The sequence below is a fragment of the Hydractinia symbiolongicarpus genome, chromosome 14 (assembly GCF_029227915.1).
Source record: "Hydractinia symbiolongicarpus strain clone_291-10 chromosome 14, HSymV2.1, whole genome shotgun sequence".
Classification (NCBI taxonomy): domain Eukaryota; kingdom Metazoa; phylum Cnidaria; class Hydrozoa; order Anthoathecata; family Hydractiniidae; genus Hydractinia; species Hydractinia symbiolongicarpus.
The window spans coordinates 8,724,340-8,752,165 of record NC_079888.1 but is presented as its reverse complement, the minus strand read 5'-3'; the positions used below and the strand labels follow the sequence as shown (position 1 = coordinate 8,752,165).

The 27,826-nt window shown below is 32.8% G+C and overlaps 3 protein-coding genes across 5 annotated transcripts; 2 read left to right on the top strand and 1 right to left on the bottom strand.

Moving 5' to 3' along the window:
* Window positions 1-355: 355 nt before the first annotated feature.
* Window positions 356-10,518, top strand: LOC130625300 (tyrosine-protein phosphatase non-receptor type 12-like). The gene is made up of 18 exons (XM_057440356.1): window positions 356-514; window positions 1,353-1,455; window positions 1,535-1,611; window positions 1,689-1,784; window positions 2,851-2,889; window positions 3,802-3,870; window positions 3,952-4,014; window positions 4,092-4,234; window positions 4,341-4,407; window positions 4,487-4,558; window positions 4,934-5,056; window positions 5,207-5,417; window positions 5,495-5,650; window positions 6,360-6,791; window positions 7,023-7,202; window positions 7,324-7,562; window positions 8,462-8,546; window positions 9,123-10,518. Exons 1-18 carry the CDS (start codon window positions 413-415, stop codon window positions 9,197-9,199), a joined length of 2,334 nt encoding a protein of 777 aa, XP_057296339.1. The 5' UTR covers window positions 356-412; the 3' UTR covers window positions 9,200-10,518.
* Window positions 10,519-10,982: 464 nt separating this feature from the next.
* LOC130625311 (G/T mismatch-specific thymine DNA glycosylase-like) lies at window positions 10,983-15,034 on the top strand. 3 transcript variants are annotated; one of them, XM_057440370.1, is made up of 8 exons: window positions 10,983-11,356; window positions 11,455-11,498; window positions 12,141-12,333; window positions 12,483-12,552; window positions 13,582-13,714; window positions 13,810-13,892; window positions 14,140-14,204; window positions 14,434-15,034. In XM_057440370.1, the coding sequence occupies exons 2-8, from the start codon at window positions 11,473-11,475 to the stop codon at window positions 14,608-14,610; spliced, it is 747 nt and encodes a 248-aa protein (XP_057296353.1). In that variant the 5' UTR covers window positions 10,983-11,356; window positions 11,455-11,472; the 3' UTR covers window positions 14,611-15,034. The 3 variants fall into 3 exon arrangements, with proteins under 3 accessions (XP_057296353.1, XP_057296351.1, XP_057296352.1); XM_057440368.1 differs by having other exon boundaries at window positions 11,448-11,498; XM_057440369.1 differs by having other exon boundaries at window positions 11,433-11,498.
* Window positions 15,035-15,082: 48 nt separating this feature from the next.
* On the bottom strand, window positions 15,083-17,643 carry LOC130625126 (uncharacterized). The gene is made up of 6 exons (XM_057440197.1): window positions 17,600-17,643; window positions 17,355-17,416; window positions 16,893-16,966; window positions 16,068-16,698; window positions 15,401-15,719; window positions 15,083-15,134 (listed from the first exon to the last, which is right to left on the bottom strand). The coding sequence occupies exons 1-6, from the start codon at window positions 17,641-17,643 to the stop codon at window positions 15,083-15,085; spliced, it is 1,182 nt and encodes a 393-aa protein (XP_057296180.1).
* Between the last annotated feature and the right edge of the window lie 10,183 nt (window positions 17,644-27,826).

The window sequence follows — 27,826 nt, the reverse complement described above, 5'->3', positions numbered from 1 at the left end:
AACCTTCACACTGTCATAAAATTTTACCAAATCATTTTTTTAAGAAAATAGCAGACCTCGTTAGAGAGATGCCAGTCGTGTTTTTTGTATATTTTCCCCTTTTTATATTTTCTTCCTGTTTGAAATTTATATTTTTTTATTTAAAATGAATAGTCTATGAATTATAAGCTTTCAAAAATTTGACAAAAATAGCAATTTGGATGTTTCATGTATATCCTTGTAGGGTTACTGCCGATAACACACAAATTTGCATGCCGCAAGACCAATTATTTCTTCAGAAAATGTAAAGCACCTTTAGAATCTGTAATGATAATTACTGAAGGCCTGCACTGCATTTTTCTGAGAATATAAACAAATTTAAGTTTATTAAAAATTGAAATTTAGTTCACAAAAACATTCATTGTAGAACAAAATGGCTGATTCACTACAGGGATTGAGATCCTTTTTAAAGAAGTATGCCAAAGTCATAGAGAGTAGGATGCAAAATACAGATGTTGCAGATGAGGAATTCCAGGTTTGAATAATTTTTTTTATTGTCGCTGTATTATTTTAGTGTGCAATGGAGTAAAGTATTAAAAGTATGGTAAATCTACCAAGGGTGTCCATCAAGGTTGAGCACTCACCACATTACAATTATAATAGAAAGTTGACTTCAGTCTCAGGCATTTTGATATTTCCACACATAAAGCCCCAAAAAAGGTTATATAAAAATGTTATATATAAATCTTGAGATTTTTAAAATTTTTAACAGTACTTTTGCAATGCAAAATTTAAATACAAGTTTTGAAAAATCAGTACAATTGATTCTGTCTGCGTATTTCCCTATGTTTATGGTTTTGTTGTTTTTCAGGAATACATAAGTAAAATGTTGTTTTTATTTTGTTCTTATTTTTGAACTAGCCTTACTAAAATAGCAAAAAATCAATTAGTTTCCTGAACTAAAAATAATAAGTTTTTATTTGAGGTCATTTCAGGCAACTACACAATATTTTAGACTGTAAGAGTTATTGTTCAGATCTTTGTCACATAGTGAAAATGCTTTGCACTTCTATTGCTTATGCAGTGCTCCAATAACAATTTCCATATGCTTCTCTTTGTAAAGAATCCTGGAGTCATTTCTTTTTCAATAAGGAAGAGAATCAACAGAATTAAAAATTTATATAAAGTATTTTTTTTCTTCGCAATTCTCTATGTATATATGTGAGAAGTTTACCTATTATACCTGTAAGGTTACAAAAAATTCTCCATCCAGAGCCATCCGTAGAAATTAGGCACAAATATTTTGAAGTCCTGCCTTACAATCCAATCCAATTATCAGTTTAACCCAATCTGTATTGCTAATTTTCTTTCAGAGGATAAAGCAGCAAGCTATGGAAGATAAAAAAACTGTCTTTGCTATTGAAGGCTCTAAAGAGACTAACCGTAAGAAAAACCGATACAAAGATATTTTACCTTGTAAGTTAATGGGTAACGATTACCTCTTGTATTTGGTGCTATAATGTTTTTTTCTTTAAATGTTGTATTTTTACTTTAGATGACCATACACGTGTTATTTTACCAAAAAACAAATTTGTTGATGGATCAGACTATATAAATGCAAACAACATCATGGTAAGCTGACGATGTTTCCTTGCTATTAATAAATAAAATTTTATATTATTGTTAAGTATATTCGTTGTTACTTTTAGGATGCAAATTCAAAAGTTTGTTACATAGCATCTCAAGGTCCGATGCCAAACACAGTTGATGACTTCTGGAGAATGATTTGGCACAATGAAGTTAAGGTAAGTTAAAAAAATATTTTTTACAAAAAAAAATCTAGAGTATTTCATTCTGTCTGTTGTGGTGTGACCTGGAATAGCTATCAAAATGTTATTCATGCAGATGATGCACAGAATAGAATTGATGTAAGACTTTGTTAAGAATTCTTTTATATCTACAACTATAACTCAACCAAGATCACAAGCTTCATCATACAATTTCATTGTAACATCAAAAAGGATCTTACCTTTCTTCGTTCAGGATTTGTCAAAGAACAATAAATTTTTACGTAGTTTGATCATGTTTAAAATTGGTGTGATGGGTCTTGAAAAAATTCAATTAATTCGAGTAATGTTTTTGAAATAGAAGGGTAGAAATTCATAATGTAAAATTTAATATATATCTTGATTTTTGATTTGTTTGTATTTTTTAAAACCAGTTTAAAACAGTGGAAGTGTTACGTCATTGATTCACTTGTGTTGCATTTTGCACCTTCTCCATGATGGGTTTTTAAATACTTTTGCACACCAATCCTCTGTTTTTGCTGGGTTAATCAATCTGCATTTAACATTGTGTAGAAAATTTGACTTTGATCTTTGATGGTAATATAGGCACATTTTTCCTTCTCACTGTCTAAATTTTTTATTCTTCTTGTTATTGTTTGTTTTCAATGACCTGTGACACTTTTAATACAACTTTGTAATGGGTTTTTTTTGAGACGTTTTTTTTAATAAACTATCAGGATTTAATAAAGGTTGCTTATTTTGCCGCAGAAACAAACAGGTTCTCCATTTTGCCGCAGAAACAAACAGGTTGCCCGAATCATGTCTGTGTGTCTGTTGTTTCCAGTTTATTCAAAAAATCATTGTTAGTATTTTGAAATTCTATTTTCCTGATCAAATTCGTGAACGTCACTTTCAAAAATCAACGAGATACTGGTACCTGCAATATTCATATAATATTCATATAGTAACATTGTTATTCTTATTCAAACAGAATGTGGCAATAATCGAGGCTTTAATGCATTTTTGTCTTTGTACTTTTAATTTGAGGTAATGATTAGTAACGTGTGCAATTTTTTTTGTTTAGCTTATAATCATGGCTTGCAAGGAGGTTGAATTAGGAAAGGTAGATTTTTTAATTAATTTAATTTGCATGTTTCAAATTAGTATTAGACATATTTCAAAACATATACATCAGAAACTATAAGTGAATTACACAGATTTTTTTATATGCAAAGAAACCACTTTATAAGCCTTCAAAATGTTAAGAATCTCTTGCTAATTGTAAAAACTACTTGGTGACCCATCAATTTATCAAATTGATGGGTAAACCCGTCTTTTGTTTACTGCATCTTTTGTGCTCGCTACTGGGGTTACCATTTTGTGTTATAGACAGACGATGTGTATTATTATATACTAGTCGTTGCCCATGGAAAAATCCACGGGTACGCCCGTCCTTTATATCCACCTGTCGCAACAAAGTGGATAAAAATATATCGCATTTGATATTCCTGTTTCCGTAACATCATTTTCTAACTCAGCGGGGGGTCCGCACAGAGACAGACAGACGACGGCTATTATTATAGAGATAGATTTTAAATAAAGAAACTTTTCACACGTTTCTTCTAAAAATCAATGATTATCCTGACAAATCAGAAAACTACATAAAAATTGATGATCAACATAACAAATTTAATTTTATGGTTATAAATGAAAGCCAAAGAAGGCATTATTTTATCTTTTCTTGTATATATGTTAGAGTATTTGTTGTGTCAAAATTATGTTTTTGATTGACTATCCCTCTTATAGACCCTGTCAAAGTTTAGAAAGTTCTTAACAAACTTTTTTGAGTAAAATGATCTTAGAATGTAAGAAACTTTCACTAGTTCACTGTTCGCTTAATTTCTTATAAAATGATAACATGTACTCTTGATAACTACGTTTTAATTATTAATTATTATTTAATTTATTTTAAGATACAAAACAACAATTCAAAATACTTTTGCTTTTGTAAAACTTACACTAATTAATTTTGTAGCCTAGATGTCAAAGGTACTGGCCATATGGTGATGATGTGGTGCAGTTTGAAGACATTACAGTGTCAATGGTATGTAAAGTGCGTCTGTGCATCATCCTGTGTGTGTCATTATTGTCAGCTACTTCTCATTATTTTAAATTTCTGATTTAGGATTCTGAAAAAACGTTTGCCCAAAATATGAGGATGAGAAAGATGAAAGTATCAAAAGGAAACGTAAGTGTATGAATAAATATTGTAGTAAGAACCTGATAAATTGCTTCATTTTATAGAATTTTTTGTTTTATTTTTAGAAAGAGCGTTTAGTGACCCAACTGCATTACATGGATTGGCCGGATCATGGTGCACCGGAAACTTCTGAAACCATCCTTCATTTGATTACAATAGCACGGGAAATAAACCCTGAAGATGACCCACCCATACTTATACACTGCAGGCATGTTTCTAACTACTCAATATTTTGAACACGATGAGTACACACGGATATGATTAAATAGTTTTTTTTTTTGGCTTTTCACACTAACCTTTTTCGTTTAATTTAGTGCTGGTTGCGGTAGAACAGGTGCAATCATTGCAATTGATACTGCAAGAAAATTAATTCAAAAAAGGGTACTATTAAGTTGTTAACTTATAGTTAAAACCTTTTTTGTGCATTTTTCTGACTTTTAATTTATACATCATTATGCAGGCAAAGACTATAAATGTTTATGATATTGTTTCTTGGCTACGAAAACAAAGACCGTCCATGGTACAAACAAAGGTAGTGCTTATTAATCTTTTTGTTGACGCCTCGTCTAACTACCAGGAATATCCAATTGGTTAGAAAATTAGAAGTATATAAAACAATTTCGCATCAACTTCCTTTTGTCTAATGTGTCTACATTTACATAAAAAACTGTGATAAATTGTTAAATGTTTTAGTATTTTATTGTGTTAACGGTTTTTGAATATTCTTTACACAAAAGCATTAATTATTTGATGCTTTTGTGTGACCGAAACTAAACCATTAATGTGACTATGTACTTGAAATTTTCTGACAATTTATGGGCTGGAATCAGTTACCACACAAGGCTCTTATAACAAATAGAGTTGCTTATTAAAGACTTGCTACTAAGTGTATATTTTTACATTTTAGGACCAATACGAGTTTATATATGAAGTTATTCGTGAAATGGTTACCTCTGAATTAATAAAATACGATCCAAATTTTGAAGATGACAGTAATCCAACTTATGTAAACATTGGATTTTTGCCAATGGTAAGTAGAGAATTTGTAGTTTAGCTACAAATTTAGCTACATAGTTTAGCTCACGTTATGTTTTTTGCATGGCTTGTATCAGCTTTATACCAAGTTTATAAAATAAAAAAAAAAGAATTGTTGTAACTTTTTTTATTTTTTTTTTCACAGGGAACAAATTACTCCAATAACGAAGTGTTTGAGGAACCTAAAAGTGCAGAAAAACATACCAGTCCTTTTAAACAAGAAGATAAAGAAAACAATTCAAACTGCGCAAAAAGACAAATACTTTTACCCACAGAACATGGGGACACAACCAATAAAAGTTTTCGTCGCAATCGAAGTCTGTATAGTAAAAATTCTCCAAGAATGGAGCACAAAAGTATGGATTTCTTTCTCTTTAATGCACTTAAATGCATCAAACTTTAAACTTATTTCCGCTTTTTCTCTTTTCACCAGTTCCTGCTTTGCCAAGAAAAGAATCTGACAGCAAATCTGGAACACGACCTAAAGGGATGTTAATAGATTTTAATGAGCCACCTAAATTTCCTGCAGCTGTACAAAAAGAAACAATGCAAGAAAGTTTGGGAAAACAACCTAGGAACAACGTGAAGCGTAAGTTGTGATTTGATGGCTTATGTGTAGCAACTTACAACAACTCAAAAATTCACAAGACACATGTGACATTTAACATCAGAAATAAGATGTAATAGTTGTTAAGCCTGTCAAATTCCACAGAAATTCGCCTTTTGCTCACAACTACAATCTTTTGCACACAGACTAGCAAAGGGTCATACAACAAGCCTTGCAATATAGTTACTTTAGGCATATTTTACCTTAATCAACATATATTTTGCATATGATATGTATGCAGAAGCTGACTCAGGTCAATTTAGACTTGAATATATGAACATCTAATCTTCAATTATAAATTAAAGCTGAAAACTTAATTACCCCTTCTTTCCTAAGAAACTTTGGGTTCTGAAATAAACCATTATAACAGTAGGAAGCTTAAAGTACGGGGCTCTTATTTGGTTTCTTCTAGAAAAATGTGTACAAATAATATAATGGCCAAACAAACATGGGTGAACTATTGTTTGTAGTCCTTTTTTGTGAGTTATAGCTTGCAGTAAAAGCATTTTTTTCTCTGCTCCGCATGTTGCTTTCCTATTGTCACCATTGTGCAATAATTGTGCAATTTTTTAATTATATTTTTTTAGGCTATTAATTTCATATATATTCCATTTATTTGTGGTTATTTTATACTTTGTAGATATATTTTCTTTTACTCAGTTTAATTCCAGTTTTGCACATTTTTCTACAGCTAAACCTTTGTTACCATCTTATAAACCAGCTGTAACAAAGCCGTCAATGGAGAGTTATGTAAACGTCACGCCTGTATCTCCTGGAATGAAACCGAATGAAGAATTTATTGCTGCTCCTAAAGCAACTGCAATTAACTCTTATCCCATGAAACCCAAAACTTGCAACCCCACTGTGCCAATACGGCCAAATATTTTACAAAATAAAAATCCGTCGATACTACCTGCAAACGGCATGTCAAATTCACATGCTTCAAGAGTAAATAACTTGCACACTGAAAATGGTAAAATTAACGTTTCTCAAAATGCACAAAACAAGACTTCTAATAATACTCCTGCTCCTTTGTATACTCCAGTGGACAAATCTCATTTAAGCCACAGTTCCAAAGTTTGTAGTGCGAAAGATGTAGACTTCAGAAGTCCGGTACCTAAAGGTAAGATTTTTTTTATTATTATTAAAATTGTTTTTATATTTTTATTTTAGTGATATTGCTTTTATTTATTTATTTATTTATATTTATTGATTGACTGCAAAGCTTGTTTTTAATGCGCGAAATGCGGTGCCTAATTTTGTTAGTAGGACCAACAAGTATTATTCATAAATATTTTTTCTTTATTTTTTATTTCCTTTAAAGTTTTTATTTTTTTCATTCTTTTTGGCATAGGTAAAATTATACCCCCATATGCAGTGACAGAGATAGGAACATATGGCCAAAAACAAAAGGAACCAGCAGAAGACCAGTCAAAAGGTACTAAGAATCAATGGAAACTATCTATACAGTCTCAAACTGCTGAAGCACCACTTCCAGAACGCACCCCTGAATCTTATATAATAGTTGAAGATGGTAAGTTTCTTTTGATATGGCTAACGCAATTTTTTATATTGTACTGTAAGTCTTGTCAAACATTTCTGTAAAATTCTTTTTTTTCATACTTGCTTGTAATCAAGTTATCATTTCTAAACAGCTACTGATAGCACAGAGCTATCACATGTTGAATCAGCAAGCGCTCATCCAGTTTTGATGCATCAGCCAGACATAGCAAGTCAACCAATCTTATCACAACAGCGGGCTGTACCCCAACAAGCTATTATGTACCCTCAACAATCACCTACCGAAGACCGACCTGCACCTTCTTCACAAAGAGCAATAACTTTATATAATGCCATCAGTAAAATGAAAAACATTGCTAAAAAACCAATGATGGTATACTATTAATGTTACATATTTTTCTTGTATTTTAATTTTGTGTTAATAGTTTGGACTTACTCAAAATAGAATGAAATTCATAAATGAAAAAATATTTCATCATAACATTAGTATCAATTTTCCTTGTGATGGAAAGCTATTGTTATTGTTATTGTGTATTGTTTGTGTATAAAAATTATGCTGAATCAGCAGTCCCCCCTTCCAAGAAAAGGTCAATTGTCTGGGCAAATTTATATTTATTAACTATTTTTGGTTAACTTAGAATTAAATATTGTCAGAATGATCACTAGTTGTGTGAGCATATAGCACCTCATTTTGGCGTGACTTTTTGTCATCTTGAGCTGAAAACAAGGGATACAACAACAATGACAACAACAAAAAATTTTGAGATTCTTTCTTCGCCACAAATCCATGAGTTTTTTTTAATCACAGTGATTTTATAATGTTTGAGGCAGTTTTCATATAACTTTTCATATAAACTTTTATCTATTTTTTCTAAAACACACATTTGACCCTGTTCACACGTTTTTTCTTGCTATTTAATGTCTTTCCACCCTAATAACTGAATTTTGAAACACCCTAACCTAAAAAAACTGGCACAAGAAAATCAAAATCTTTAATGTTAATGTTAGGGTTACCAGTCTAAAAACCATGCAGTCTCATTGTACTGCAACAAAATAATACTGCAAAAGTATTTAATTTCTTGATGTTGTTTTTTTTGCTCAAAGTATTCATGGAATGATCATTTTGTATGAATAAAAACACTTGAAAGTAAAACTTGTGTGTTTAGCACTAGCCTTTAAGTATTTTGTTTTGCATCCATATTTATGTGTGCTGACAATGTAACGACCGGTATGTCATTTCTAATGTGTAATTTTTACTTTGCAAATGTGTAGAGGCTACCCAGTGTTGATGATAACTATCCTTCCTATGAAGCATCGAAACAGTCTACAGACATTGTAAATGAACTTCAAACTATTGGTAAGCTTTCTTGTAGCTAAAAACATTTGCATGAAATATAGTTGCCTATTTGCTGAAACAAAATAACATTTTAGGGATTGAAATTTAGTGCCTTTTCATCCTTTTTAATTTCCTTAAAGATGCCAAAACGTTTTGGTGTAACATTACATATGTTGTCATATAACAGGTAGCCAGGAAAAAATCAAACATTTTTTTTTAATATCTTTTTTAAACACTTCCAAAGTCTTTTATGTTTTTATCAAGTAATTTATTCGCAAAAGGATTATCAAAATCTTTTTCCAAAGCTTTTCTTGTTAAAGTTGTTCCACTATGTTCAAATTGAAATATGATAACATTATCTTGGACTAAATAACATCATCCCAATTTTACTAATCCTTATTTCAATTGTCCTCCAATGTGTAGCAAACACTTGCTAAGCTTTAAACGGACAAAATAAATTTGAGTATAATATAAGGGAGTAGCCATCTTGATGTTTGTATTTTTTTGCTGTACTTTGCGGTGTGTTGGACTTAGATTCAATTAAAATCTGCTAGATGTTTAAACCGTATTAGAAATGCTTTTATTTCTTCCTTTCAGCTTTCCCAAGAAGAATTAATCAAAAAGTGAAGGGTGCTCGTCCACAACCTTTTGAATGGCCAAAATTTCCAAGTTAATTTATGAAAATACACTAAGCAACAGCATGCACTGGTACACCTCGCTAAACTTTGCGAAAAAGTTAAAGATCTGTTTTCCACAAACAATATCATTCCCGTAGCAGATTGTGGTGGTAAAGCAAGTTATTGCAAATACTGTCGTTGTTTTGGGACTGGCATTCTCGTTCACCAGTTTAAATTGTAAAGAATTTCTCGTTAAAAACGAGAATTCATTGTTGGTGTTCAACCTAAGCTTCCCTTCATTGTACTCAACGAGAATAATAGAAGTCGCTCACAATATATTAAGTAGGAAGAAATGTTAATTTTATCTCTCATCAAAACCAATTATGTAATTTTTTTATGGGATCTGCAAAACTCTTAGGCAAATACCCTGCATATATTTCGAATGACTTGATATGTTTTTATGAAGTTTTTTTGAATATTATTGCAGTTTTTGTTGTTACTTGAAGTGTTTTTTAAAGTGAAAAGAATTGGCATGACACTATTGTTGTCTTTGTTGTTGTTGTTGTTGTTGTTGTTGTTGTTGTTGTTGTTGTTGTTGTTGTTGTTGCGGTCGTTGTTGTTGTTGTCCTTGTTGATATTATTATTATTCATACTGTTTTCTTTGCTTTTTTCATTGTTGTTTTAAAAAAGTAGTTTTTGTTTTAATTTCGTTTTGTATAATTATAAAACCTATTTTTTATATTTATTATCAATTAAATCTTATGTAAACTAGGTTGGAAAAAATAATGAATTATGATATGCAATGTAAAGGTTGACAATTATTTATTGCGGTTCAAATTCATTGGATAATCTGGCTCTACTGCTTTATCCTAGATTTGGTACTTTTCTTTAAATAATTTGAAGCAAAAACCTGTCAATAAAGTATGTTTAGGTGCAGTGTTTTAGAATCAACCTATACAGATGGCACAAGCACTTAACGGATGTAGACCATTTTTGATGTTGTACTGAGAGTCCAAAAGTCAAAAATTACAAAATGAGAAAATCTGTTCTTTGTTTGTTTACATTTTCATGTTACTATTTTTATGATGGCTTTCCAAACGGGTTAATATAGCGTATTGCAAAATCCTGTTAAAATAAGCCATAAACCAATCAAATCATCAGATTTTTTTCATACTAACCATTTTGTATTAATGAATAACAAATAGAATTATATTAAAAAGACTACGATTACTTCAAGCGAATTTCAATTATTATTTTTTTGTAAATTTTATATTTCTTTATTATGTATGTATATATATAGTTTTTAAAGTATTTTTTTTTTAATTGTTGTTAAGAGATGTACGCTTTAAGTAGTAAAATGTATGTCAATATATTCACCTTTTCTTGTTTTTTGATGACGGTAAGTGCCCACCAGCCCTCCAACAAGTTTTATTAAAATTTGTCAAATAATGAAATTATAAGATCAATGTTAGGAAAAATGTAAAAATATAGATTTTAAAATCAAAAAATAAGTCTACATATATACATCCATTCATTGATAATATGCGGATAAAAATTTATAGTGGTAAAAAATTTATGATAATGAAAATTTAAAATAATAAAAATTTATACCGATATAAATTTATAATGGCCCATAAAAATATATACTATTGAAAAATTGGTAATGATAAAAATTTATGCTGAAAACATTGGTACCAATAAAAGTTTATGCCAATAAAAAATTACACCAATAAAAATTTACACCAATAAAAAATTACACCAATAAAAAATTACACCAATAAAAATTAATACCAATAATAATTTAGGAGTTGTTGACATTAGGGGTTACATTAGTCGTCACCTATGAACAATTTGAACTCTCGTTGCGTGAGTGATTTTAGAATTATAACTAATTAATAACAATTAGCTCTCACATTTAAAGGTTGATGGTTCACAGGTTGACAATCAATTCATTCATTCTGCTTTTCGTTAACTGCAAGCAGACATCAAAAACTTGTTGTTTTTTTAATATCTGGAGCTTATTCTGTTGTAGGTTGCTTTACATGCATTACAGTCACGAAAGACACCAAGTTTGTTTATGAGTGTATTTTTGTATTTCTAGTAAAGTTTATATAGAACAAATAAAATTTAACAGCGAAACAATGTGGCAGCTACCACACAAGGAAACATTGATATCTCATTCCATTCGTACCAAGAAGTGACTGCTCTTGATTGGTGCATGTTTAGTTATTTTGAACGTTTTTTTTTACACTGTAACTATTCCTGTTTTCACGTTGTGTTCTTATTTCAGTATTTTTTTTTGAAGTTTTCAGGAAGTGAAGTAGTTAAGGATGGCACAGAGATACAGTCCGTATTTGTAAGTAGTGCTTACAATAGCTTTTATCGTTTGCCAGTAATATATTTTAGTTTGAGTAGGTACGTGACGAAAATGTGAAGTCCTTGTGGATTCCATCCCAACGGCCGGTCCTTTCCCCTCTCCGACATCGCCAGTGATATCTGTATTGTTGTTCTAACCTCTTAGCTAAAGCACAAATCCGTTCGCGGTCTGTAGATGCATTCAGATAGGCTGGCTACACTACATTTAAAGTAATCGTTTTGTGAACGGATTTGCTTCTCATGGTTTGTGCATACAATAAATTACAAAAAGTGAACTACGTTAACTTGGGAGTTAATACGGAATTAATGGGTCTTTACTGTGAAAAACTGTTCGGAACAACTGACTTAGCAAGTCCATTTGTATTGGAAGAAGACAGAAAATCCTTACAAGCGTTCCGATTTCACCTGTTCAACTGCGTTTGCACATTATTGGCTTATAATGAGCCTTGCATAGACAGAATTGCCAAAACAATCAAAACTTGCCCAATAAGACCAGAGAAGTCGTTTCCCCCAGTCAAAGCCTTAAAAATGTTTTTGATAAGCAGTTTTACCCATGTCAGACTTTTACAATAGTTTTCTTGATTCAGTTTGTGTTGTATTTTTCTATAATTTTTGTTTGTAGCCAGCGAGACAATACAGAGCTTGCTGAACAAGGGATGACCACAAATGGCGCATGTACGCCGAAGAAGAAGAAGACGACCTCTAAGGAAGAGCGTTTGCGCACACCTGATAAAAGGTTTGGAGGCCTAACTGAAGAAGATGTTCAAAAGTTGTTGCTTCCAGATCATCTTGCAGAGCACTTGGACATCATCTTTGTAACTTTTGGTTGTTTTTCTTGTTTAGTAGACCACCAACATATAAGAGCCATACGATAGATGTTATAAAAAAACTCGGTTTAAAATTTTGAAATTGCTATGTACAGTGTCCAGTAATAATTTTTATTATCTTTGTTTGTCATGTCAAGGTTGGCATCAATCCAGGACTAGTTTCAGCGTACAAAGGACATCACTACTGTGGAAACAATAACCATTTTTGTAAGTAGCGTCATTGCTTTATCGGTGTTACGTCTCTTATTACTTTTATTTTCATTACTTTTCCATGTTTTTATATAACTTTAAATTTGTTAGCTACATATAAATTTTAAATATATTTATTTTTTAAGCTAACTATAGCTGAGAAATGAGGAATTGAAGGGTGCTTTTATTTTCTGAAACAATGCAGTACCCAATTATTTATAAGCACATCCAGCTAACATAATTTATCACTGTTTAGCATTTCCCATATATGATTTCTAGCGTTTGTAACCTGTAATTATATTGTGCTTACCTAAAATTGAAAGTGTACTTTAGGGGAAGAACTTTTGTGGTATTAAAACCACTGCGAGATTTTTGTTGTGTCTTTTTAAGTTACGCATTTTTCTAAAAAACGGTATTTGTAATTATTTTTATCTCTTTTTTCTTGGTGATATAAAACGCCAGTCGTAAAACAGTTTAAGATAAATTCTATGGTTGATTAAACCTGACCAAAATGTGCGCTTTGTTGTTATTAGGAGAAAGTAGAAGTAATCAGGGAGGGGTCGATTAAATGCTTACCGCATGTGTTGTGAAAGAAGATATAGATATTAACAAATTAGGGGAGGATATTTCTTTTTCTAAAAGAACAATCAAAAAACTAGCAAGATCCTCTGAGGGGATGACGAAGGGAGATAGGGTTGTTAATCTTTGTCAATCTTTACAACACTGGTGTCTGTAGCCATCCACCTTTTTTCAACGGGGAATATAAGCTTTATTTTCTGCAAAAGGAGAGGCTCAGAAGGCCTGTCAGTTTCTCTTTCTGACAAATGTTAAATTTTTGGTGTGTCTTTTGTAGTTAGGCATTTTTAACAAAAAAGGCATTTATAATTTTCTATTCTTTGGTGATATAAAAAGTCAATCGTAAAACAGTTTAGGGTATATTTTTTAGTTTATTGAGCGTGATCGAATGGGGCCTTTGTTTTTATTAGGAGAATCTGAAGTTATCAGAGGGGGGTGCTCACACTTAACTAGTTTTATATTGTTGTTTAGGGCCGTTGTTGTATGAAAGTGGATTGATTCAAGAAAAGCTAACATACGAAAAAGATTTCAAATGTTTACAGTATGGTATTGGAATGACAAACATAGTAGCTAGAACGACACGGAGTGCAGCAGAGTTAAGCAGGTAGGAGGTACACCAGTCTATCTTGTTTACAATATTCGTTGCTAATTTCCAATGCTTATGTGTATTGTTTACCCGAATTCTAAAATTTAATTTAGAGCGGAGATAAAGGCAGGCAAGGAATCACTTCAGCAAATGATCCGTACATTGAAACCCCTTATTCTCTGTTTTAATGGCAAAGGTAACTTACCTATTTCTTACATGAATTCCTATAAAATTTATAATTGTCTGAATTTATATATATATATATATATATATATTTATTACGATTAAAAAAAATTTTAAAAATGTCTAGATGAAAAGAACTAATTTGTATCGTGAATCTTGTGAAGCTAATTCTTTCTGCTAGGATTATAACAAGCGATATAGATCCAGAAGATCGCTCTTCTCTAAATTCAAAAGCTGAAAAAGTTTACATTTTAATTTAGGAATCTATGAAATTTTCTCTGGCAAGAAATGTCAAACAGGCAGGCAGAAAGACTTCGAAAATGTGGTAAGGTTTTTTTCTATTATGTGGTTTGTGGCAAGACGCAGATCCTTACCGTTAGTTTAAATTCTGGTCACTTAGGGCCAAATTTATCTATAACAGTTTACATAAAAGAAACGGGCGAGAATTAGTACAAATAAGGTATTGGTGACGCTACTTCGTCTCTTTATTACGCTGTTTGACGCTAGTTCGTCTCTTCATTAGGCTGTTTTAACATACTGCGTCTCTTCATTAGGCAGTGTACGTGATGCCGTCCACATCAGGGTTGGTTGCGCAGTATCCGCGCAAAGAAGACAAGTTGATATTCTTTCAAGAGCTGAAAAAACTTCGAGATGAAGAGAAGAACAAAAAGAACAAAATCAAGGAAGAAAGTGTAGAAACAGGAGGAGGGAATGTAGAAACACAGTCATAATTCCGGATTTTGGTCTGAATGTTGATTATTTTGTGATGAATGGGAAGGTGGGTTTCCACGACGCAAGTTGCGGATTGTGAAATCGGCAGCGAATTATTTGTGAAATCTTTGATTTTTCTCAAGAAAAGAAAAATATGCGGCGAAGTTGACATTTTGATTTGTTTTGTTTTTTCCAAAAATAGACACGATTGAGTTTGTTGTGACTGTTAGCGTTAACATCGCATTGTTTAAAAAATGTTAGAACTATTTCTGCAAAGCGAAGATACAATTCTCGGCGAATTGACCTTCCCAATGGATACATGATTATTTCCACACGCCTGTAACTTATACAATGAATTCTATATTTGCTACTTTATTCATTTTATTTAACATTTGTGATTTTTATTGTAAATATTATTTATATAATAATAGAATGTTACAACTATTTACATGTGTTATTTTTACAATCAATTTTTCTTACCTAAAACTTTTGCTATGCTGGTTTTAAATTATTCATAAGTGAGTGTTTATTCATACGATGTGCTCTAGAAAAATTTTAAAAAATAGAAAAAACTAATTATAATGTTTCAGGGTTAAACTTTAAAGATTAGCTGATTTTTTTTAGTGATCTGCAAGAACATTTCTGACACCACAGTTTCTTTCACCGCGAAAATCTCTGATAACAAAACAACTAAACGCTTGTTTGTGTGCTGTTTTTTTTTGCGATGATTTAATTTATGCATACCGACCAATTACGTGCATCTCTATGATACCTATTTTAGTCCAAATAGTAGAGCCTAACCGAACATACCGTCCAATAATAGGCATAGGATGACAAAGAAAGCGAGTTGTCACAACTCTTTCTATGTCATCCACATTTGCGCACAAACTGCTCAAATGGACTGTGTCGTTACCCACAGTAATAATTCCATGATTGTAGAAGTATTGGAATGTTATGTCGACCATGAATATCTCAGCTGTCGCTTCCAAATCAATTAACAGCCACGGATTGTTTTCATAATCTGACGTCACAAAGGTATTTATGTTATTGTCAACGGCTTGGTATGCGTAAATGTTGTGAGCGGTTGTTGAAATTGTGGTGGACTTCGACAACGATAACGTGACCGGGTCTGAAACAAATAAACAAATTAATGTTCTGAGGGCGTTAACCTATAAGAGACAATCACCATGCGTGCGCGCGACTGGATGTGTTTAAATGCCAAACGCATACCCATGGTTTGTGAGGTTTTTATATTGTGACAATCCGTTTGAATATAAGAAACCTAAAAAACCCTGGCAATGAGTTTGTTAAATGCAACACTTTTATCTGTTGCTAAATTAGAAAACCCTGGGTTCAACAAGTTTAGGGTCAAGGTTTACTGAATAAAATTCTTAAAATTAAGTATATCATAAAATTTTTAGCTGAATTAAATACTGATTTATTTTGCACTAAATAATCGTTAAACTTATATAAATACCTGGAGAAATTGTCGTTGTGGTGGTTCCAGCAGTTGTTGTTGTCGTTGTTGCTTCAGGAGTCGTTGTTGTTGTTTCAGATGTTGCTGTCGTGGTTTCAGGAGTCGTTGTTGTTGTTGTTTCAGGAGTCGTTGTCGTTGTTGTTGGTTCAGGCGTCGTTGATGCGTCAGGAGTCTTTGTTGTTGTTGTTGTTTTAGGCGTCGTTGCCGTCGTTGTTGCTTCAGGAGTCGTTGTTGTTGTTTCAAGTGTTGCTGTCGTGGTTTCAGGAGTCGTTGTCGTCGTTGTTGCTTGGGAATTCGTTGTTGTTGCTTCAGGTGTTGTTGTCGTGGTTTCAAGTGTTGTTGTCGTGGTTTCACGTGTTGTTGTCGTTGTTGTTGTTTTAAGCGTCGTTGTCGCAGTTTCAGGAGTTGTTGTCGTGGTTTGAGAAGGCATTGTCGTAGATTCAGGAGATTTTGTCGTAGTTTCAGAAGTTTTTGTTGGTTCAGCTGTCGTCGTGGTTTTAGGAGTCGTTGTCGTCGTTGTTAATTTCGGAGTTGTTGTTCCAATAGTTGTTTTTGTTGTTGTGAGCTCTTGTGATGCTTTCTTCGGTGTTGATGCTAAAAATGTTAAAACAGAAGTATTATGACGTATTAACTAACACTGGTCATATTTGACTCGCAAAGCATTTTTAAAACCGATAAATAAGAAATTCGAATTAAACCTCAAATCTCCAACCTCATTCCGGTTGTTTTTTTACTCTTTAGTAGAACAACTCGCGTTTCATTGTTACGATAAGTGATTTATTTAAGGTCTGGAGAACAAGGCGAGGGCGGAATAATTTAACGCACACGAGATATTATTAACACACGAGATATGCACCAAGTTCTCCAGTTCATGTTTAAAGTTAAACATGGATTAGTACCTGCAATTTTCACAAATCAATTTTCCTATATCGAGCATAGGTACAATACCAGGTATGCAAAAAGTAATTTTATTATTCCAAAAGCCATTCTTAAATCTACTACTTTTTCCATTCGACACAGAGGTCCCGTTATATGGAATTCATTCTTAAATGAAAATACGTAGCATATTGGGAATTCATTCTTAAATGAAAATACGAAGCATATTGATACTTTTATCTCTTTTAAAAAAGTACCAAAAGAAAAGTTACTTGAAACAGTTATCGACAAAAGAAAGTATTTTTAGGATAGATATTGTAACACATAGAAAAAACTGAGAGTGAGAGAAAACATTATTCTTGTAAATATAGGAAAGTATGCTTTATAAGTATTATTATAGAAGTGCAACACTAGGGGCTCGATGATAAGACACCTTGTGTCTTCTACTTGCTCCTGCCGTTATTATATGCCAACTAGCATTGTAATTTATACATATGCACACTTTTATACTGGCGAAATATATATAAAAAAGAGACGAAATTGCGTTTCTAGGCACAAAAATCCTAGAAAAGAAGTTTTCATGGATCAAAAATATTGCTTTGTGCAATTGGATGATCGTTCGTTATAGTTAGTATTTATTAACAAACTACGCTCACTTTTTTACTTCACCAACTTTATTCAATCTATTAGCCAAATTCATAGGCCGGAGGAATGGGAGCTAATGTTTTGCTTGTGGGGAAAAAATCCATAATGGGGGGTTTGTTGGGCTTCTAAAGTGAAGCAAATGGAGTTAAACACAAAACGTCCAGCTTTATATTATGTTATAACTTTATTTTGATTAACTATTTTGTTTATTATGTTGGTAGTGTTTGTTTTAGAAACTGGTTTGTGGACATATTCTACTATTCTTTGCTCTTTGTTAATGTCATGTCTTATAATATTTTCGTTGTATAAGGCTACACCACAATAGTCATGATCAGCTAAAGCATTGGCTAGTTTTAATGTGTATTTGTATTGGAGTTGTTGGCCAAGTGAGGTAGTTTTTCTCAAATCAGTTTTCATTAACACTTGGTAGACATCCTGTTCCACAGGTTTTTCATTTTTGAGTTTTTCCTTTGAAGTTTTCATAATTGAAGTGACATCTCTTTTAAAATAAGATTCACTTGGGTCTGCAGCATTAAGAACAACTTTTCCATTTTTCTTTTTTACATTTGCTGACTTAACTTTTATAGTCTTTAATGGAACCATTGGAATAGAGCCTTTTTTAGACCACCGATGCCATTTTTGTAACTGTTGTGTCACAGTCAGTTCCAAAATTTGATTGCCAGTGTCGTTGAAATGTTTTAAAAATAACAAAACTGCAAGAACGTGACAGCATAATCCACTTGCACCAACTGGACAACTGCAATGAGCTTTTTGAGGGTACCCATTTTCAAAAACACGCCTTGCTGGCCTTGCTTCAGTACCATATGACTTTTTGACCATTGCTTTTACATATGTACACAAATTATCAACTAAAGTTTTAACAGTTACTATCTTTCTACTCTATAACATTCTAATAGCTTTTTCTTGCTGGCCTAAACTACCATATGTTTTCATTTTGCAGTAGTTCTTAAATATATCTTCATTGATAAGTGGTAGATCCTCATTCTTTTTACACCATTTAGTTGTAGTTGGAGGATCTGTGGGATCTAAGCTACAACTAAACTTGTAATTTTTATTTGCTTTGTCTTCTAGACGTTTTACTAAACGAGGATATCGCATAAACTTTCTAATTTTTATCTGCAGTTCTTGAACATTTCCTGTGGCACACTGACCTATATTTTTTAGCCATTCTGAACATTCTTCACGGCTATAATTGCTAACATCCTTTGTATTGTCCATGATATCGATATCATAAATAAACTATATACTTTTGCAATATACAACGTTTTTCTTCGATTTATTATTATTTATCTAGCCAAGTACATAAAAACAATCGCCGCCATTATCATTTTTTTCCCTACAAGTGAATTCAGACGAACTTGACCGCGCCGTATGAATTTGGCTAATAGAGGAGAATTCTCCATATAGGTTAAAAGTTTATAAATTTTGTATTTTGTGGGTTGTCTTGTATTTTAAGTGGTTGTAATGGCGACAACAATAAATGCATTTTTATTTAAAACCTAATTCAAAAACCAAATCCCCACCTAATTTTAAAAAAAACAGAAAAGTTGAACATAGAAGAGAAATTAAATTTTTAATAAGTAATACAGGCGGTAAACATCAGAAATTCTTTTTTTTTTCATATTCTAGAAAAAGGCAGTAAATTAGTCAAGTTTTCTTTTGACATCTCAATACCCTCCTGCGAGTCCTTTAACTACCTAGTACGCTCATATATGAAGCCTAGCCTCCTTGAAACTGTCCTTCTGGCCGTAGGACGAGAACGTCAAAATGTTAACCCTCCACGTTCTGGAGTTAGATACTTTCCAAACCTATTAAAATTCATTTATAAACCGAAATGACGACTTTCCACCAATCAGACACGAATATCCACACATTATTAGGTGTTACCAGTGTGGCTCCTGTGTTCTAAACATACCACATTAGGTATACACATTGTCTACCTAATTTCCCGCACACGGCATGGGTTGGACAGGCACATGTTGCTGCTACAATAATAAACCGTTGATAAAATGGGACACAGGTTTTTGTACACGTGTTCTGCATAAACCACGCCAATATCAAAAAATATAACAGACCATGGCTAAACAAATTGGGATTAGATCTTGAAATACTAGTTGCGAGACATAATTTTAAGTTTATACGAGAAATGAACCACAAACGGGGACTTTTTTAAAAATAATACACCTTTCCCGAATGCAATTTTCGATAACGGCATGAAATTTTCCACTTCTACAATATATTTTACGTAAAATTGTACATTTTTTTGTAGAAACTACTGTCAATTATATACAAAAGGAAAAAAATATATACAAAAATGATGTACAAAAACTTTTGTTTCGATAATGTTAGATGCATCTTCAATTCTTTTAAAATTGATTCAATAGGGACCTTCCACTATTTTCTTTCAAGCAAACTGGTTTTTTTTTCCAAAGTTTTGCTAAAAAGGACCTTACACTGTCCTTAAATAAAAAACGCAAACTTTTAGAAGTAAACTTACTCTTCCAAGCCATAATACTTGACGCGTCTTTTATCCAATTGTGATTGTCTTGTCGTTGAAAGCACGCGCAACTACCGCGTGCTGCGTCAGTGTTTCTTTCAAATGATGCCACACTGTCGCGTTTATCGCAGTATAACACGCACTCGACCAACAATACGTTCGTATAACGTGTGTTAGCAACACCTCCCGGGGTCTCCACTTTAATATATTTACTACAAAATACCCCGAATTTTATCTGTAAAACAAGAGATGCTATCACAAAAAGATACATTTTCTTCCGCATATTTTGTGACAATACTTGAGGATAATTTTTTATTTAGAATTTACAGTGTTTTTATAATGTTTTTCTGTCAACATCGTCCTCAGGGCTCTTCTGTGCGTCTCGAAAAGTCCTAGGAATGAGGTTGATTTTATTCGTTGTTAACAATTAGTTTATCATTCGCTTCCAGGGTCTCACGGTGTCGCAATTGGTCGAGTTACAAAGAGAGATATGGAAACGAATTTTTTATTGATTCATAGTATTTGGTTTACCCCACCTAACGACATGCTATGTAAGTTACTCAACATTTAATTCTCATGCATAAGTTAGCTTTTAGAAGTTAGCCAGAATCTTTCACTGTTGCAATGTTTTTTACCAATTTTAACAACATTTATTGCGAAATAAACCACAAGGAAAAACCATAATATCTTTTTTTCTTTAGCGGTTAGCACACAAAAACGAAGCTGTGGAAATAAGAGAGCTTCTCCTTTTTTTCTTTGAGGGAGGCCAATGGCATAGTGTTTTTTATAATAAGAATCGGTTTAAAATATATGCCATACTTATGTACCGTACAAAAGAGATTTAAGTTGCTCAATCAAAGATTTACGCTACCGATAGTACACAAGTCATTCACATGAACAGTAACGCAACGTCGTCCACAGAGGTTCTTACCCTCTTAACATTAATAAAGTTAACCGTCAAATAAGCTCCAGCGGCTTTAACATCAGGTAAAAAATCCTTGAAGGAGACTAACGCCCCTTCTCCAGCCTTCTTATACGAGCTTTGTGCAGTGGGAATGTCTCCTTTTCTGATTTACGATTGAGCTTGTGAGGATGCTCTCTTTTACCATAACTAGTTGTTGTAAACACAATCATATTCTACAAATCTTTAGTAACCAACAGGTTATAACAATCTTTCTTCTCCTCAGGCGGAAAAGCCGAAGTGGTAACAAATGTCAATGTCTGTCTCTAGGTTCTTCTAACAAATTTCCAATTCAACCTCGTTCCCTGAGCTTATTTATTGCTTTCCTTGATATGCGACCAGACCTTAAATGCCCTAGGGACGAGGCTGATGTAATAATTATGTTTGGGTAACTTAACCCTCGATCCCTCTAATCAGACTGTCTGGACCATCGAAACCCTTGTAAAGCAATAAATTAACGAACACACGTACTGACATTGAGCTTACAATTTTTCTGGAGGCTGATTAGTTAGCTAGCTAACTTGCAAGAATTAGCCATAAGAATTAGATGTCTCATTTTTCTCAGAATATTGAAAAACATATAGGACATATTTTTATTGAAATATTAAAGTTATATTTTAGTCAGTCTTACAAAAAGCATTTGTCAACAAACATACAAGCAGACAAATTACCATTTCCAGACGTGTTAGGTGTATATTGGCACATACAGGCAGCATTTTTTATAAGTATTGTTGGTGGCTGGGGCAGAACTTTGCTTGGTAAGAAGTCTTAACTTTTGGCATAACTACAGATTCTAGATACAAGCGCGCCGACTCACCAGAAAATGCCGCAAAGTTACACGGATTTACTGACAAGTTCAGCATTTGTTAAAAAAACTCAAGATTTCGCCCGGCGAAAAAGGGGCATCCATTTTAAAAATTAAAAAACACACTTTTTAATTGTAGTTAACAATGCCTATTTATTTGTTCAAAATGTTCCCTGAGTAAACCTTGTATGTCCAGGCGTTTTAAGCGAGTTAGTACCCTCGTTAGATTCTTCAAGTCAAAAAGGCTTTTAGCCAATAAGAATGTTCGATTTCTTGGAAGAAGCAAACAAAGACTAGTCAAACAATTCAACAAAATTTAGGTGACTGTTCTGTTTTACTCCGAAGGTGATCAAATCCCGGCTTGATGTATATGGGATCTTCCTGATTCTAGAAATCCTCAACTGGCCGACACTTCAGGAGGATGGTTAAATTGATTCTTAATACAGTAAGGAAAAATTGATGACAACATTTCTTTGTACTTTGCTTTGACAACTTCATTTATGACTTTTTTCCAGTTTTCAATAGGAATTCGGGGTTACGAACATCAACCTATTAACATTTGCCATAATGTTAGGATCATCTTCAGATTTTAGCTCATAATATAAGCAAATTGGCACAAATTGAATTGTTTTCCTAAATTCCAACATATCTTAGACGGTATTCTATTTTATTATATATAAGAAAACCATTAATTTGAGAGATGAATGAAACAAAATTGACATAACTATTCCAAACAATTATATTTTATTCAAAATTCAGTGATATTTTCAAGCTCTTATATTTTATCTTTTTTGTTAATTTTAGAATACAGTACAACAAAGTTTAACGTTTACAGGGTAGTTTTTTTAAAACAAAGTATAATGACTTTATTCTTCATATGCCCATGTGATCCACATTTTACAGCAAAATAGAGCAATTTTTAAGTTAATACAGACCCATTTTCATAGTTTATAACGATATAAAGTGGTTTCTAAACTTCATGCAAGGTAATATTTTAAAAATTATTGTCGTACTTCATTCCATATACAAAATTTTTACTCTCTTAGTGCTATTGTTCTACATCCTACAACCGTTGGCTGTTTACATGTTTAGCATCTTTTGAGAACTGCCTGCTAGGGTCCATTTTTATAAATTCAGAAACATTTCAGTAAAATGTCCTACACTTATATTACAGTTTTTTACCTAAACAATCGTTAAATTTGTGCTGTGGAACATGAATCCCAGTTGGATTACAACAAACCTTACCCATATAATTGAAATTAATGGAAATCAAGGCTCAGTTTAACAATTTAAAACAAAAAATTAATAAAGTTCTTGCTATAAGGTAACTGCATAAAAAAAAGAAACAAGATTTTTTCATAACAAACTCGTAATAAATTTTGACAAGCTTTTAGACGTAACAACCTAACATGATCACATCATTGTATACAAAAACCTACAAAATCTTTCGAGATATCAATTTTTTTAGAAAATTTATACACATGGTAATAAATTAAGATACATTTGTAATGCCGAACAATAGTAAATGCATGGATTAACAGTTTTATTTAGTAGAGGTTTGCCACGGGTAATTAACCAGTTTTCCTTCAACACGATTCTAAACTCAATAAAGTCACTAGTTAAAATATTCAATAGAGAAGAGATATTTCTAACGTTTATCTTATAACTATATAATAATATGTAAAGTAAATTGCTGACATTTTAAATAGACACCTAACTCATTAAGCTGTTTTTGACACTATTTCGTCTTTTCATTAGCCTGTTATGACACTAATTCCTTTCTTCATTAAGCTGTCTTGACACTACTTCGTCTCTTCATTAGGCTGTTATGACACTAATTCGTTTCTTCATTAAGCTGTCTTGACACTACTTCGTCTCTTCATTAGGCTGTTATGACACTAATTCGTTTCTTCATTAAGCTGTCTTGACACTACTTCGTCTCTTCATTAGCCTGTTATGACACTAATTCGTTTCTTTATTAAGCTGTCTTGACACTACTTCGTCTTTTCATTTGTTCTGAAATTTAACGTGGAAATGTTCTGTCATTAAAAGGGCGGGGCTGTTTCTACATTTCTGCACAGAGAAGATGCATTTTATCGGCAAATTGGTCGTCGCGACGAATACTAATCACACCGTGATTTCTTGTAAAAAACACACGACGTTTAGTATATTTATTTCTATACAGTTATATAATGAATTGTATATTTGTTACTTTATTCATTTTATTTAACATTTGTGATTTTTAGTGTAAATATTATTTATGTAATAATAGAATGTGACAACTATTTCTGTTATTTTTACAATCAGTTTAAATTACTTATAGCCCTAAGAGAGCGCTTACTCAGATGTGTTCTAGAAAAATTAAAAAAATAAGAAAAAGACTCACTATAATGTTTCATTATAAGGTTGAAAAATTTAAACATTGGCGGATTTTTTTTTTGACAGTTTCGACACCACAATTTCTTTCCCCGCGATAATCTTTAACAACAAAGCAACTAAACGCTTGTTTTTGTGCTGAGTGTTTTTCTTTTTGCGATGATTTAATTTATGTATATCGGCCAATTACGTGCATCTCTATGATACCTATTACGGCCGGAACAGTAGAGTCTAACCGGACATACCGTCCATTTACAGGCATAGGCTGACAAAGAAAGCGAGTTGTCACAACTCTTTCTATGTCGTCCACATTTGCGCATCTACTACTCAAATGAACTGTGTCGTTACCCCCGGTAATAATTCCATGATTGTAGTAGTATTGAAATGTTATGTTGACCATGAATATCTCAGCTGTCGCTTCCAAATCAATTAACAGCCACGGATTGTCTTCATAATCTGACGTCACAAAGGTATCTAAGTTATTGTCGACGGCTTGGTATGCGTAAATGTTGTTGGCGGTTGTTGAAATTGTGGTGGGCTTCGACAACGATAACGTGGCCAGGTCTAAAACAAATAAACAAATTATTATTGCAAGGGCGTTAACCTATAAGGGACGATCAACATGCTTGCACGCGACTGGACGTGTTCTTATAGCTAACATCGTACCTACGGTTTGTTAAGTTTTTATGTTGGGGCATTCTGTTCCAATGTAAGAAACCTAGTGTTGCATTCAACGATTCAACATACTCATCCTGGGGATGAGTATGTTGAATGCAACACTTTTAAGTGTCACTAGATTAAAAAGCCCTGAAGTCAAAAAGCCTTGGGGTCGAGGTTTACTGAATAAAATTCTTACGATTCACAAGTACATCATATATTTTTAAGCTGAATCAAATGCTGATTTATTTCTAACTAAATAATCGTAAATCTTTTATATAAATACCTGGGGGGACAGTTGTCGTTGTGGTAGCTGTTGTCGTCGTTTTTGCTTCAGGATTCGTTGTTGCTGTTTCAGGAGTCGTTGTCGTTGTTGCTTTAGTAGTCGTTGTTGTTGTTTCGACAGCCGTTGTCGTGGTTTCAGGAGATTTTGTCGTAGTTACAGGAGTTTTCGTTGTGGGTTCAGCGGTCGTCGTGGTTTTATGAGTCGTTGTCGTCGTTGTTAATTTCGTAGTTGTTGTTCCAATAGTTGTTTTTGTTGTTGTGAGCTCTTGTGATGCTTTCCACGGTGTTGATGCTAAAAATGGTAAAACAGAAGTATTACAATGACGTATTAACTAACACTGGCTATATTCTACTCGCAAATTATCTTTAAAACCAATAAATAAAAAATTTGAACAAAGTTCAACCTCATTCCCAGTAATTTTTACTTTTAACGAAAAATCAAGTTTCGTTGCTACGATAAGAGATATAAAGCACTGAGAACAAGGCGAGGGCGAAATAATTTAAAATAACACACGTGATATTATTTGTTTGATAAATTTTTTTCTAAGATTTTCACCCCACCCAAAAACCATGTTATCGTAAGGAATATAGATTATAACAACGCTCCATTTTGAAATTCTTTTACTTATATTGAAACAGGTGCTTCTAGACAAAATATGCTGAAAATGAATTCTCCATATGGGGTAAAAAATTATATTTTTCGTATTTTAGAAAATGGCAGTAAAAATTTTTTTTTTGACATCCCATTACCATCCTGCGAGACCTTTAACTATGTATTTAACTCATATATGACGTCCAGCTATCTTTAAACTGTCATTCTCGTCCCCAGAGTCCCTTGAATAAACCTGTTTATCCAAAGATCTCTGGGGAAAAGAACGTAAAGATAACTTTCCGAAAACGCGTTCTGAAATTAAAGTCTTTCTTAATCTATTATAAATCGAAATGGCGACTTTCCACCAATCAAAAACGAGTTTTCAGCTGTTTCCCTCTGCGATTATTCCGGATATAGCCACTTCAGTGTAACCAATATGGGTCCTGTGTTCTAAACATACTACATTACGTATACACTGGCATTGACTATCTAATTTCCCTAGCATGAAATGGGTTAATGCGTAGCTGTAGCACAGGCAAATGTTAAACATGCCTGTGAAACGAACCATAGTAATTACAAACTCCATAACCAATATCCGGTTTGATTAGTAATGTGTATATTAGCAGACCGTAAATTTCATTTTTTTATTTGAAGTATATTTTTTATTTTTATTTAATTTTTGCTTAGTGGACATGTCATTGATGGATATTTCTGTGATTTCATGTATTCTAGCAGTCATTGTGTCATTAGTTTTGTAATGAAAAATCACTAACTGCTCCGCATCTCCATATAGCCATGATTATGCTTTCTTGGAACCTGCTACAAAGATAAATAAATAGGAAAAAGGTTCTTGTATTCGTGTCCTGCATAAAACACGCGAATATGGAAAATATACAGCATAGCTGAGAAAATTCTAGACCAGATCTTGGAATTTTAGTTAGACATAAGCTTGAGCTCAAACGTGAAATAAATCAAAAAACGGGGACTCTCTTGAAAATGATACACCTTTCCTGAATTACTTCAGTTTACTTCAACGGCATGAATTCGCTTTTATGTTCAATAAATAATTTGTTTTTTAAAAAACATAATTTTTGAGAAATAATGAATATATTGTATGTGTGTGTGAACCATTAGAATATCCTTTAGAGTTGTTTTTTGACGCCTGCGATGCCACACAGGCGTCAAAAAGTCCTGGGGATGAGGTTGTTTTCTTCGTCGTTAATAATTTAGTTTATCACTCAACTTCGCCTCCAGGGACTCACAGTGTCATAATTAGTCGAATTACAAAAAGAAGTATGGTGACAAATTTGTTTAATGATTTATGCTACCTTTATCGGGGAAAAAAGTCAGCGGAAAAATTTCGGCGGGCTAAAATTTAGTCAGGAAAATTTTAAGTAACTTTTGAAAATTAAGTCACATTTCCCTGACTGATTTTTGGGTATAAAAAATCGGGTAATAGTACTAGTTTGAGAGAAAATAATCGGGTGAAATTTTAGTCGGGAAAAATTAATTCTAAAGATTTAGTCACTTTTCCTTGACTTTTTTTCCCTGATAATAGGGTATTTGGTTTACCCCACCTAACGACATGCTATATGAGTTATTGAATTTCCGCGCCCGATGGCGTAGGAAATTCTTTAAAACCGTCGTTTTTTTTCTTCCGGAGCAGTTTTTGAGGAAAAATTGACCCTTGGATTTTAGGTTCCTCTGAGAAGAGGATAGTATTGGTATAACTGACTAACTAACTAACCAACCCTGTCCCAAATGGTCAATTGCAACATCACAGATTTAAACTTCGTACCCAAGCTCCCTAAGTACTGGGAAGTCATCTAAATGACGTTTCAGGCCAAAATTGGTATTTGTTTTCGATATAATTTGGCACAGTTAACAAATAAAGTATGCTGAGCATGATGGTGACATCAAAATTTTGATTTCTTGTTACCTAAATGTCATTTCAGGCCAAAATTTGTCCAAAAGTTAAAACTACTTTATTTTCGACAAAAATTGGCACAGTTAATAAAAACAGTATGCTGAAAATGATGGTCGC